At 47.2% G+C, this 14,474-nt stretch overlaps 1 protein-coding gene across 2 annotated transcripts in view; it reads left to right on the top strand.

Moving 5' to 3' along the window:
* Nucleotides 1-14,474, top strand: part of si:ch73-72b7.1 (netrin receptor UNC5C) — a 313,017-nt gene that overhangs the window by 284,829 nt on the left and 13,714 nt on the right. For both annotated transcript variants that reach the window (XM_036979369.1, XM_036979368.1), the window contains 3 exons: nt 2,588-2,821; nt 11,303-11,452; nt 11,612-11,776. In XM_036979369.1, coding sequence (XP_036835264.1) covers nt 2,588-2,821; nt 11,303-11,452; nt 11,612-11,776 — 549 coding nt within the window. The remainder of the gene's footprint in view (nt 1-2,587; nt 2,822-11,302; nt 11,453-11,611; nt 11,777-14,474) is intronic.

Here is a 14,474-nt window from a genome sequence, read left to right as displayed (position 1 = left end):
CATAGAGTTGAACACAGCCATAGAGTTGAACACAGCCACAGAGTTGAACACAGCCACAGAGTTGAACACAGCCACAGAGTTGAACACAGCCACAGAGTTGAACACAGCCACAGAGTTGAACACAGCCATAGAGTTGAACACAGCCATAGAGTTGAACACAGCCTGTCAGCTATATTCTGGGAAAAAATCACAGCTGTGGTTAAAAGCAAATAACCGATTCACACAATATTGGTTTTCTACAACCTCGTATTGATACGGCTCATCAAAAGGCACATAACTCCAGATAAGGTGTGATTTGGAGCTCAATAGTCATTTCAGAAAAAGGACCTGAGTTGATCTATAATAATGTGTCCTCTTCCAGACCAGACTATAGATATACCATCCTTCAAAAGATGACGGGGGCGGTGGAAAGGAGCAACAACTCCGATACAAAAGTCAAATGAAAAAAGACAACTTGAGGGCTCGATTCAATCCGTATCGCAGAAGATCTGCTGTGTAGCTCAATTGAAATGTAAAGAGACTATTCAGGATCGATGGAAAGATGAAAGGAGCAAATTTACAGAGAGATCCTTTATTTAAACCTGCTCCAGAGTGATCAAGACCTCAGACTGGGACGAAGGTTCACCCCCTGGACAGGACGCTAGTCTATCTCCTGTTTCTGTAGTGAGACAGACAGCTTGATGTACCAGTACACCTCCTGGACAGGACGCTAGTCTATCTCCTGTTTCTGTAGTGAGACAGACAGCTTGATGTACCAGTACACCCCCTGGACAGGACGCTAGTCTATCTCCTGTTTCTGTAGTGAGACAGACAGCTTGATGTACCAGTACACCTCCTGGACAGGACGCTAGTCTATCTCCTGTTTCTGTAGTGAGACAGACAGCTTGATGTACCAGTACACCTCCTGGACAGGACACTAGTCTATCTCCTGTTTCTGTAGTGAGACAGACAGCTTGATGTACCAGTACACCTCCTGGACAGGACGCTAGTCTATCTCCTGTTTCTGTAGTGAGACAGACAGCTTGATGTACCAGTACACCTCCTGGACAGGGCGCTAGTCTATCTCCTGTTTCTGTAGTGAGACAGACAGCTTGATGTACCAGTACACCCCCTGGACAGGACGCTAGTCTATCTCCTGTTTCTGTAGTGAGACAGACAGCTTGATGTACCAGTACACCTCCTGGACAGGACGCTAGTCTATCTCCTGTTTCTGTAGTGAGACAGACAGCTTGATGTACCAGTACACCCCCTGGACAGGACGCTAGTCTATCTCCTGTTTCTGTAGTGAGACAGACAGCTTGATGTACCAGTACACCTCCTGGACAGGACGCTAGTCTATCTCCTGTTTCTGTAGTGAGACAGACAGCTTGATGTACCAGTACACCTCCTGGACAGGACGCTAGTCTATCTCCTGTTTCTGTAGTGAGACAGACAGCTTGATGTACCAGTACACCTCCTGGACAGGACGCTAGTCTATCTCCTGTTTCTGTAGTGAGACAGACAGCTTGATGTACCAGTACACCTCCTGGACAGGACGCTAGTCTATCTCCTGTTTCTGTAGTGAGACAGACAGCTTGATGTACCAGTACACCCCCTGGACAGGACGCTAGTCTATTTCCTGTTTCTGTAGTGAGACAGACAGCTTGATGTACCAGTACACCTCCTGGACAGGACGCTAGTCTATCTCCTGTTTCTGTAGTGAGACAGACAGCTTGATGTACCAGTACACCTCCTGGACAGGACGCTAGTCTATCTCCTGTTTCTGTAGTGAGACAGACAGCTTGATGTACCAGTACTCCTCCTGGACAGGACGCTAGTCTATCTCCTGTTTCTGTAGTGAGACAGACAGCTTGATGTACCAGTACACCTCCTGGACAGGACGCTAGTCTATCTCCTGTTTCTGTAGTGAGACAGACAGCTTGATGTACCAGTACACCTCCTGGACAGGACACTAGTTTATCGATGGACCTTTATGCTTAATTTTTTACTATACATTTTAATACCACTTCAGTACCAGGAGAATTCTGAAGCCTTTAGAATCCGTACATATCCATGCTTCAGCCTATTGGTTAATTGTAGTCTAAATGGAAGTGAACAGTCATCCAGCCTAGCCTTCAATACAGTATTTTACCCCACCCTTTGCCTTGCTATTCTCTCATTATATGACTGGTGCTGTCTCTGAGGTCCTATAACAGAGGCTAAAGACCAGCTTTAATGTTGCTGTTGTACTGTTTAACGGCCAAGCTTACTGCAAAGGTTTTTAATTCCTGTTTTTCTCCCCTCATAATAGCAGGAAAATGAATGCTTGTGTGTGGCTGGTGTACTGTAGGCATCAGGATAAGGATTATAGATAAAAGAAGGTAGAGGATCACAGTGTGGGTAAACAGAGTTATGGAACAAGAAAGAGGAGACTTAGAGGAGAGGTCAGACTTGGCCAGTGTGTGCTGTTTGTGCACACACACACACACACACACACACAAAACATGCTGTATGGACAAGGGTTTCTCTGAAGAGTTGAAATTCTATCAGGGGAATGAAATATGCCCAGTCTCTCATCATACAATAACCGTGTGTGTGTCCCAAACAGGACGTGGTAGTGGTCGGCGAGGAGAACTTCACCACACCCTGCTACATCCAGATGGATGAGGAGGCATGTCATCTACTGACAGAGACCCTAGGGACCTACTGCCTGGTGGGCCAGTCCGTCAGCAAGGCTGCCGCCAAGCGCCTCAAACTGGCCATCTTCGGCCCTGTGTCAAGCACCACACTGGAGTACCACATTAGAGTCTACTGTCTGGACGACACCCAGGACGCACTCAAGGTAAGGGGGGGGGGGGGGGGGGGGCAGCATTAAGATAGCCTCACTGACTCCTTGGGACTCCTAATATGGACAACGTACACAACACACACCAATGAAGTCCTACTTTTTCTCGCTTACCTGTGCACCTCACTCGTTCACTCACACTCACTCACTCACTCACTTTTTAAGCAGTGCTCTTTCTCACAAATGTTTCAACATTTCAAGGGAGGATAGTTTGAAAACAAAACGTTAGGTTGGTGTTTCTAATGATATGTCACTTTAATTGGTCTTGCTTTCAAAGGGAATTTTGTAGTTGGTGTGTTGGAAGATGAGGCAACGGAGTCGATTGATATTCCTATACTGCAGTAGTTGTTGGAGGTGGAGGAGGAGGAGGAGTCGATTGTTTTCCTATACTACAGTAGTTGTTGGAGGTGGAGGAGGAGGAGGAGTCGATTGTTTTCCTATACTACAGTAGTTGTTGGAGGAGGAGGAGGAGGAGGAGGAGTCGATTGTTTTCCTATACTGCAGTAGTTGTTGGAGGTGGAGGAGGAGGAGGAGTCGATTGTTTTCCTATACTGCAGTAGTTGTTGGAGGTGGAGGAGGAGGAGGAGTCGATTGTTTTCCTATACTACAGTAGTTGTTGGAGGAGGAGGAGGAGGAGGAGGAGTCGATTGTTTTCCTATACTACAGTAGTTGTTGGAGGAGGTGGAGGAGGAGGAGGAGTCGATTGTTTTCCTATACTACAGTAGTTGTTGGAGGAGGAGGAGGAGGAGGAGTCGATTGTTTTCCTATACTACAGTAGTTGTTGGAGGAGGAGGAGGAGGAGGAGTCGATTGTTTTCCTATACTGCAGTAGTTGTTGGAGGAGGAGGAGGAGGAGGAGTCGATTGTTTTCCTATACTACAGTAGTTGTTGGAGGAGGAGGAGGAGGAGGAGTCGATTGTTTTCCTATACTGCAGAAGTTGTTGGAGGTGGAGGAGGAGGAGGAGTCGATTGTTTTCCTATACTACAGTAGTTGTTGGAGGAGGAGGAGGAGGAGGAGGAGTCGATTGTTTTCCTATACTACAGTAGTTGTTGGAGGAGGTGGAGGAGGAGGAGGAGTCGATTGTTTTCCTATACTACAGTAGTTGTTGGAGGAGGAGGAGGAGGAGGAGTCGATTGTTTTCCTATACTACAGTAGTTGTTGGAGGAGGAGGAGGAGGAGGAGTCGATTGTTTTCCTATACTACAGTAGTTGTTGGAGGAGGAGGAGGAGGAGTCGATTGTTTTCCTATACTACAGTAGTTGTTGGAGGAGGAGGAGGAGTCGATTGTTTTCCTATACTACAGTAGTTGTTGAAGGAGGAGGAGGAGGAGTCGATTGTTTTCCTATACTACAGTAGTTGTTGGAGGAGGAGGAGGAGGAGTCGATTGTTTTCCTATACTACAGTAGTTGTTGGAGGAGGAGGAGGAGGAGTCGATTGTTTTCCTATACTACAGTAGTTGTTGGAGGAGGAGGAGGAGGAGGAGTCGATTGTTTTCCTATACTACAGTAGTTGTTGGAGGAGGAGGAGGAGGAGTCGATTGTTTTCCTATACTACAGTAGTTGTTGGAGGAGGAGGAGGAGGAGTCGATTGTTTTCCTATACTACAGTAGTTGTTGGAGGAGGAGGAGGAGGAGGAGTCGATTGTTTTCCTATACTACAGTAGTTGTTGGAGGAGGAGGAGGAGGAGTCGATTGTTTTCCTATACTACAGTAGTTGTTGGAGGAGGAGGAGTCGTCGATTGTTTTCCTATACTACAGTAGTTGTTGGAGGAGGAGGAGGAGGAGTCGATTGTTTTCCTATACTACAGTAGTTGTTGGAGGAGGAGGAGGAGGAGGAGTCGATTGTTTTCCTATACTACAGTAGTTGTTGGAGGAGGAGGAGGAGGAGTCGATTGTTTTCCTATACTACAGTAGTTGTTGGAGGAGGAGGAGGAGGAGGAGTCGATTGTTTTCCTATACTACAGTAGTTGTTGGAGGAGGAGGAGGAGGAGGAGTCGATTGTTTTCCTATACTACAGTAGTTGTTGGAGGAGGAGGAGGAGGAGGAGTCGATTGTTTTCCTATACTACAGTAGTTGTTGGAGGAGGAGTCGATTGTTTTCCTATACTACAGTAGTTGTTGGAGGAGGAGGAGGAGGAGGAGTCGATTGTTTTCCTATACTACAGTAGTTGTTGGAGGAGGAGGAGGAGGAGTCGATTGTTTTCCTATACTACAATAGTTGTTGGAGGAGGAGGAGGAGGAGGAGTCGATTGTTTTCCTATACTACAGTAGTTGTTGGAGGAGGAGGAGGAGGAGGAGTCGATTGTTTTCCTATACTACAGTAGTTGTTGGAGGAGGAGGAGGAGGAGGAGTCGATTGTTTTCCTATACTACAGTAGTTGTTGGAGGAGGAGGAGGAGTCGATTGTTTTCCTATACTACAGTAGTTGTTGGAGGAGGAGGAGTCGATTGTTTTCCTATACTACAGTAGATGTTGGAGGAGGAGGAGGAGGAGGAGTCGATTGTTTTCCTATACTACAGTAGTTGTTGGAGGAGGAGGAGGAGGAGTCGATTGTTTTCCTATACTACAGTAGTTGTTGGAGGAGGAGGAGGAGGAGGAGTCGATTGTTTTCCTATACTACAGTAGTTGTTGGAGGAGGAGGAGGAGGAGGAGTCGATTGTTTTCCTATACTACAGTAGTTGTTGGAGGAGGAGGAGGAGGAGGAGTCGATTGTTTTCCTATACTACAGTAGTTGTTGGAGGAGGAGGAGGAGTCGATTGTTTTCCTATACTACAGTAGTTGTTGGAGGAGGAGGAGGAGGAGGAGTCGATTGTTTTCCTATACTACAGTAGTTGTTGGAGGAGGAGGAGGAGGAGGAGTCGATTGTTTTCCTATACTGCAGTAGTTGTTGGAGGAGGAGGAGGAGGACGAGTCGATTGTTTTCCTATACTACAGTAGTTGTTGGAGGAGGAGGAGGAGGAGGAGTCGATTGTTTTCCTATACTGCAGTAGTTGTTGGAGGAGGAGGAGGAGGAGGAGTCGATTGTTTTCCTATACTACAGTAGTTGTTGGAGGAGGAGGAGGAGTCGATTGTTTTCCTATACTACAGTAGTTGTTGGAGGAGGAGGAGGAGGAGGAGTTGATTGTTTTCCTATACTACAGTAGTTGTTGGAGGAGGAGGAGGAGGAGGAGTCGATTGTTTTCCTATACTACAGTAGTTGTTGGAGGAGGAGGAGGAGGAGGAGTCGATTGTTTTCCTATACTACAGTAGTTGTTGGAGGAGGAGGAGGAGGAGGAGTCGATTGTTTTCCTATACTACAGTAGTTGTTGGAGGAGGAGGAGGAGTCGATTGTTTTCCTATACTACAGTAGTTGTTGGAGGAGGAGGAGGAGGAGTCGATTGTTTTCCTATACTACAGTAGTTGTTGGAGGAGGAGGAGGAGTCGATTGTTTTCCTATACTACAGTAGTTGTTGGAGGAGGAGGAGGAGGAGTCGATTGTTTTCCTATACTACAGTAGTTGTTGGAGGAGGAGGAGGAGGAGGAGTCGATTGTTTTCCTATACTACAGTAGTTGTTGGAGGAGGAGGAGGAGTCGATTGTTTTCCTATACTACAGTAGTTGTTGGAGGAGGAGGAGGAGGAGTCGATTGATATTCTTATACTATAGTAGTTGTTGGAGGAGGAGGAGGAGGAGGAGTCGATTGTTTTCCTATACTACAGTAGTTGTTGGAGGAGGAGGAGGAGGAGGAGTCGATTGTTTTCCTATACTACAGTAGTTGTTGGAGGAGGAGGAGGAGGAGGAGTCGATTGTTTTCCTATACTACAGTAGTTGTTGGAGGAGGAGGAGTCGATTGATATTCTTATACTATAGTAGTTGTTGGAGGAGGAGGAGGAGGAGGAGTCGATTGATATTCCTATACTACAGTAGTTGTTGGAGGAGGAGGAGGAGGAGGAGTCGATTGTTTTCCTATACTACAGTAGTTGTTGGAGGAGGAGGAGGAGGAGGAGTCGATTGTTTTCCTATACTACAGTAGTTGTTGGAGGAGGAGGAGGAGGAGGAGTCGATTGTTTTCCTATACTACAGTAGTTGTTGGAGGAGGAGTCGATTGTTTTCCTATACTACAGTAGTTGTTGGAGGAGGAGGAGGAGGAGGAGTCGATTGTTTTCCTATACTACAGTAGTTGTTGGAGGAGGAGGAGGAGGAGTCGATTGTTTTCCTATACTACAATAGTTGTTGGAGGAGGAGGAGGAGGAGGAGTCGATTGTTTTCCTATACTACAGTAGTTGTTGGAGGAGGAGGAGGAGGAGGAGTCGATTGTTTTCCTATACTACAGTAGTTGTTGGAGGAGGAGGAGGAGGAGGAGTCGATTGTTTTCCTATACTACAGTAGTTGTTGGAGGAGGAGGAGGAGTCGATTGTTTTCCTATACTACAGTAGTTGTTGGAGGAGGAGGAGTCGATTGTTTTCCTATACTACAGTAGATGTTGGAGGAGGAGGAGGAGGAGGAGTCGATTGTTTTCCTATACTACAGTAGTTGTTGGAGGAGGAGGAGGAGGAGTCGATTGTTTTCCTATACTACAGTAGTTGTTGGAGGAGGAGGAGGAGGAGGAGTCGATTGTTTTCCTATACTACAGTAGTTGTTGGAGGAGGAGGAGGAGGAGGAGTCGATTGTTTTCCTATACTACAGTAGTTGTTGGAGGAGGAGGAGGAGGAGGAGTCGATTGTTTTCCTATACTACAGTAGTTGTTGGAGGAGGAGGAGGAGTCGATTGTTTTCCTATACTACAGTAGTTGTTGGAGGAGGAGGAGGAGGAGGAGTCGATTGTTTTCCTATACTACAGTAGTTGTTGGAGGAGGAGGAGGAGGAGGAGTCGATTGTTTTCCTATACTGCAGTAGTTGTTGGAGGAGGAGGAGGAGGACGAGTCGATTGTTTTCCTATACTACAGTAGTTGTTGGAGGAGGAGGAGGAGGAGGAGTCGATTGTTTTCCTATACTGCAGTAGTTGTTGGAGGAGGAGGAGGAGGAGGAGTCGATTGTTTTCCTATACTACAGTAGTTGTTGGAGGAGGAGGAGGAGTCGATTGTTTTCCTATACTACAGTAGTTGTTGGAGGAGGAGGAGGAGGAGGAGTTGATTGTTTTCCTATACTACAGTAGTTGTTGGAGGAGGAGGAGGAGGAGGAGTCGATTGTTTTCCTATACTACAGTAGTTGTTGGAGGAGGAGGAGGAGGAGGAGTCGATTGTTTTCCTATACTACAGTAGTTGTTGGAGGAGGAGGAGGAGGAGGAGTCGATTGTTTTCCTATACTACAGTAGTTGTTGGAGGAGGAGGAGGAGTCGATTGTTTTCCTATACTACAGTAGTTGTTGGAGGAGGAGGAGGAGGAGTCGATTGTTTTCCTATACTACAGTAGTTGTTGGAGGAGGAGGAGGAGTCGATTGTTTTCCTATACTACAGTAGTTGTTGGAGGAGGAGGAGGAGGAGTCGATTGTTTTCCTATACTACAGTAGTTGTTGGAGGAGGAGGAGGAGGAGGAGTCGATTGTTTTCCTATACTACAGTAGTTGTTGGAGGAGGAGGAGGAGTCGATTGTTTTCCTATACTACAGTAGTTGTTGGAGGAGGAGGAGGAGGAGTCGATTGATATTCTTATACTATAGTAGTTGTTGGAGGAGGAGGAGGAGGAGGAGTCGATTGTTTTCCTATACTACAGTAGTTGTTGGAGGAGGAGGAGGAGGAGGAGTCGATTGTTTTCCTATACTACAGTAGTTGTTGGAGGAGGAGGAGGAGGAGGAGTCGATTGTTTTCCTATACTACAGTAGTTGTTGGAGGAGGAGGAGTCGATTGATATTCTTATACTATAGTAGTTGTTGGAGGAGGAGGAGGAGGAGGAGTCGATTGATATTCCTATACTACAGTAGTTGTTGGAGGAGGAGGAGGAGGAGGAGTCGATTGTTTTCCTATACTACAGTAGTTGTTGGAGGAGGAGGAGGAGGAGGAGTCGATTGTTTTCCTATACTACAGTAGTTGTTGGAGGAGGAGGAGGAGGAGGAGGAGTCGATTGTTTTCCTATACTACAGTAGTTGTTGGAGGAGGAGGAGGAGTCGATTGTTTTCCTATACTACAGTAGTTGTTGGAGGAGGAGGAGGAGTCGATTGTTTTCCTATACTACAGTAGTTGTTGGAGGTGGAGGAGGAGGAGGAGTCGATTGTTTTCCTATACTACAGTAGTTGTTGGAGGAGGAGGAGGAGGAGGAGTCGATTGTTTTCCTATACTACAGTAGTTGTTGGAGGAGGAGGAGGATGAGGAGTCGATTGTTTTCCTATACTACAGTAGTTGTTGGAGGAGGAGGAGGAGGAGTCGATTGATATTCTTATACTATAGTAGTTGTGGAAGGAGGAGGAGGAGTCGATTGTTTTCCTATACTACAGTAGTTGTTGGAGGAGAAGGAGGAGGAGTCGATTGATATTCTTATACTGGAGTAGATGTTGATCGAGAAGGACGATGCGGAGTCAAATCAAATCAAATGTATTTATATAGCCCTTCTTACATCAGCTGATATCTCAAAGTGCTGTACAGAAACCTAGCCTAGAACCCCAAACAACAAGTAATGCAGGTGTAGAAGCATGGTGGCTAGGAAAAACTCCCTAGAAAGACCAAAACCTAGGAAGAAACCTTGAGAGGAACCAGGCTATAAGGGGTGGCCAGTCCTCTTCTGGCTGTGCTGGGTGGAGATTATAACAGAACATGGCCAAGATGTTCAAATGTTCATAAATGACCAGCATGGTCAAATAATAATAATCACAGTAGTTGTCGAGGGTGCAGCAAGTCAGCACCTCAGGAGTAAATGTCAGTATCTCTACCGCTCCTGCTGTCTCTAGAGAGTTGAAAACAGCAGGTCTGGGACAGGTAGCATGTCCGGTGAACAGGTCAGGGTTCCATAGCCGCAGGCAGAACAGTTGAAACTGGAGCAGCAGCATGGCCAGGTGGACTGGGGACAGCAAGGAGTCATAATGCCATGGATCATCACTGGAGGCTTCAGGCCTTGGATCATCACTGGAGGCTTTGTACGTGGAGCCGGAACAGGTCGAACCGGACTGAGGAGACATACTGGAAGCCTGGTACGTGGAGCTGCCACAACGCGTCCTGGCTGGATACCCACTTTAGCTCAGTGAGTGTGGAGAGCTGGCACAGGACGTACTGGGCTATGAAGGTGCACTGGAGGCATAGTGCGTAGAGCCGGCACGAGTTTACTGGGCTGTGGATGCGCACTAGAGGTCTGGAGCGTAGAGCTGGCACAATGCGTCCTCGCTGAATACCCCATGTAGCCCGGCAAGTGCGGGGAGCTGCAATAAGCCGCACTGGATTGTGCTGGTAAACTGAGGATATCCTGGGCCGAGGAGACGCACCGGAGACCAGAAGCGCTGAGCCGGCACAATCTGTCCTGGCTGAACCGGAAAACGTGGCACTTGAACCGTGACCAACTCCTCATTCTATTTACAGGGAGTTGGTTCTCGTTCACCCCTTAGTTCCGCTCGTTCCACTCTTCAACCCGTGTGCCCCCAAAAAATGTTTTTTGAGGCTGCCTCTCTTGCTTCCATCCTTGCCGTGACTCCTGGTATTGCCGCCGTTCCTCCCTCGCTGCTTCCGCCTGTTTCCACAGCAGGCTCTCATGCCCTGCCATTACCTCCTCCCATGTCCATGATGTCCTCCACTTCGGGGAACGCTGCTTGGTCCGTTGGTGGTGGGATCTTCTGTTACGCTATCTGATTCCCAATCAGAGACAACGATAGACAGCTGCCTCCGATTGGGAATCAAACACACCAACATAGAAACAGAAAACCTAGAACGCCCACCCTAATCACACCCTGACCTAACCAAATAGAGAAATGAAAAGGCTCTCTAAGGTCAGGGCGTGACACTTTTGACTTCTTTAATACACACATAAGTGATTTTGTCCAAATTATTTTGGTCTCTTAAAATTTCTAAACAGTTCCCGATAAGCATTAAAATACCCTCAACTTAAAGAGGACAGTCTGCAATTTAACCTCATGGTCTTTGTATAATTATAAATCCAAAGTGCTGAAGTACAGAGCCAAAACCACAAAAAATATCACTGGCCCAATACTTTTGGAGCTCACTGTACACTAATACAATGACTCTTCACCAGTCTGCTGGTTTGCACTAGCCTCATACAGCCGTAGGCTTATGCATCCAGTATTGTAATGGATACTACCATTGCGGTTACCGTAAGTCAAAAGTTCAGTTAGTCAAAAGTCAATGGAAGTCAAGTTGTACATTGTGTTATTGTCTTTGTTGCTGTAGGAGGTACTTCATTGTGTTATTGTCTTTGCTGCTGTAGGAGGTACTTCATTGTGTTATTGTCTTTGCTGCTGTAGGAGGTACTTCATTGTGTTATTGTCTTTGCTGCTGTAGGAGGTACTTCATTGTGTTATTGTCTTTGCTGCTGTAGGAGGTACTTCATTGTGTTATTGTCTTTGCTGCGGTAGGAGGTACTTCAGATGGAGACCCAGATGGGAGGGAAGCTGCTGGATGAACCAAAGACCCTGAACTTCAAGGACAGCACCCACAACCTGCGCCTCTCTGTCCACGACGTCCCCCACGGACAGTGGAAGAGCAAGCTGCTCGCCAAGTACCAGGTGAACTGATGGTGAAACTTTAAAGTTGTCATAGAAGTTGTCGTACACCTTTATTGGTCTGCTCAACTGTTATGGCGATACAGGGATTGAAAATGACCATGTACTTGCAATATATACTGAATAAATGGTGTGTGTGTGTGTGTGTGTGTGTGTGTGTAGGAGATCCCCTTCTACCAGGTGTGGAGTGGCTGCCAGCGAACACTTCACTGCACCTTCACCCTGGAGCGGTTCAGCTCCACCACCACAGAGCTCAGCTGTAAGCTGTGTGTACGCCAAGTAGAAGGGGAGGGGCAGATCTTTCAGCTCAGCAGCACTTTGTCTGAGGTGAGACTCAAACCTCACACCACCTTTTACTGGATACACTGTACACACTGTACACTCTGTGTGTGTGACTCAAATGGCACCCTAATTCCAGGGCTCTGGTCAAAAGTAGTGCACTATAAAGGTTGCCATTTGGAATGCACTCTATGACTATAGCACTCTCTGACTATAGCACTCTCTGACTATAGCACTCTCTGACTATAGCACACTCTGACTATAGCACACTCTGACTATAGCACACTCTGACTATAGCACTCTCTGACTATAGCACTCTCTGACTATAGCACACTCTGACTATAGCACTCTCTGACTATAGCACACTCTGACTATAGCACACTCTGACTATAGCACACTCTGACTATAGCACTCTCTGACTACAGCACTTTCTGACTATAGCACTCTCTGACTATAGCACTCTCTGACTATAGCACACTCTGACTATAGCACTATCTGACTATAGCACTCTCTGACTATAGCACACTCTGACTATAGCACTCTCTGACTATAGCACTCTGACTATAGCACTCTCTGACTATAGCACTCTCTGACTATAGCACTCTCTGACTATAGCACTCTCTGACTATAGCACACTCTGACTATAGCACTCTCTGACTATAGCACTCTGACTATAGCACTCTCTGACTATAGCACTCTCTGACTATAGCACTCTCTGACTATAGCACACTCTGACCTTCTGAGGTAAAACACAGCTCCAACTACACTCCTGACTTCTGAGGTAAAACCCAGCTCTTACAACACTCCGGACCTAGACCGGCTCTGACTACACACCAGACATAGACCAGCTCTGACTACACTCCAGACCTAGACCATCTCTGACTTCACTCCAGACCTAGACCATCTCTGACTACACTCCAGACCTAGACACTCCAGACCTAGACCATCTCTGACTATACTCCAGACCTAGACACTCCAGACCTAGACCATCTCTGACTACACTCCAGACCTAGACCATCTCTGACTACACTCCAGACCAAGACACTCCAGACCTAGACCATCTGTGACTAAACTCCAGACCTAGACCATATCTGACTACACTCCAGACCTAAACACTCCAGACCTAAACCAACTCTGACTACACTCCAGACCTAGACACTCCAGACCTAAACCAGCTCTGACTACACTCCAGACCTAGACACTCCAGACCTAAACCAGCTCTGACTACACCCCAGACCTTAACCATCTCTGACTACACCCCTGACCTTAACCATCTCTGACTACACTCCAGACCTAGACACTCCAGACCTAGACCATCTCTGACTACACTCCAGACCTAGACACTCCAGACCTAGACCATCTCTGACTACACTCCAGACCTAGACCATCTCTGACTACACTATAGACTTAGACACTCCAGACCTAGATCATCTCTGACTACACTCCAGACCTAGACACTCCAGACCTAGACCATCTCTGACTACACTCCAGACCTTAACCATCTCTGACTACACCCCAGACCTTAACCATCTCTGACTACACTCCAGACCTAAACCATATCTGACTACACTCCAGACCTAGACACTCCAGACCTAAACCATCTCTGACTACACTCCAGACCTAGACACTCCAGACCTAGACCATCTCTGACTACACTCCAGACCTAGACCATCTCTGACTACACTCCAGACCTAGACACTCCAGACCTTAACCAGCTCTGACTACACTCCAGACCTAGACACTCCAGACCTAGACACTCCAGACCTAGACCATCTCTGACTACACTCCAGACCTAGACCATCTCTGACTACACTCCAGACCTAGACACTCCAGACCTTAACCAGCTCTGACTACACTCCGACCTAGACCATCTCTGACTACACTCCAGACCTAGACACTCCAGACCTTAACCAGCTCTGACTACACTCCAGACCTAGACACTCCAGACCTAGACCATCTCTGACTACACTCCAGACCTTAACCATCTCTGACTACACTCCTGACCTAAACCATCTCTGACTACACTCCAGACCTAGACACTCCAGACCTAAACCATCTCTGACTACACTCCAGACCTAGACTCTCCAGACCTTAACCAGCTCTGACTACACTCCAGACCTAGACCATCTCTGACTACACTCCAGACCTAGACACTCCAGACCTAGACACTCCAGACCTAGACACTCCAGACCTAGACACTCCAGACCTAGACACTCCAGACCTAGACACTCCAGACCTAGACCATCTCTGACTACACTCAAGACCTAGACACTCCAGACCTAGACACTCCAGACCTAGACACTCCAGACCTAGACCATCTCTGACTACACTCCAGACCTAGACACTCCAGACCTAGACACTCCAGACCTAGACACTCCAGACCTAGACACTCCAGACCTAGACCATCTCTGACTACACTCCAGACCTAGACACTCCAGACCTAGACACTCCAGACCTAGACACTCCAGACCTAGACACTCCAGACCTAGACCATCTCTGACTACACTCTAGACCTAGACCATCTCTGACTACACTCCAGACCTAGACACTCCAGACCTAGACCATCTCTGACTACACTCCAGACCTAGACCATCTCTGACTACACTCCAGACCTAGACACTCCAGACCTAGACCATCTCTGACTACACTCCAGACCTAGACACTCCAGACCTAAACCAGCTCTGACTACACTCCAGACCTTAACCATCTCTGACTACACTCCAGACCTAGACACTCCAGACCTAGA

The sequence above is a fragment of the Oncorhynchus mykiss genome, chromosome 6 (assembly GCF_013265735.2).
Source record: "Oncorhynchus mykiss isolate Arlee chromosome 6, USDA_OmykA_1.1, whole genome shotgun sequence".
Classification (NCBI taxonomy): domain Eukaryota; kingdom Metazoa; phylum Chordata; class Actinopteri; order Salmoniformes; family Salmonidae; genus Oncorhynchus; species Oncorhynchus mykiss.
Note: the sequence above shows the minus strand (reverse complement) of the source record. Positions and strands in the feature narration are given on the sequence as shown.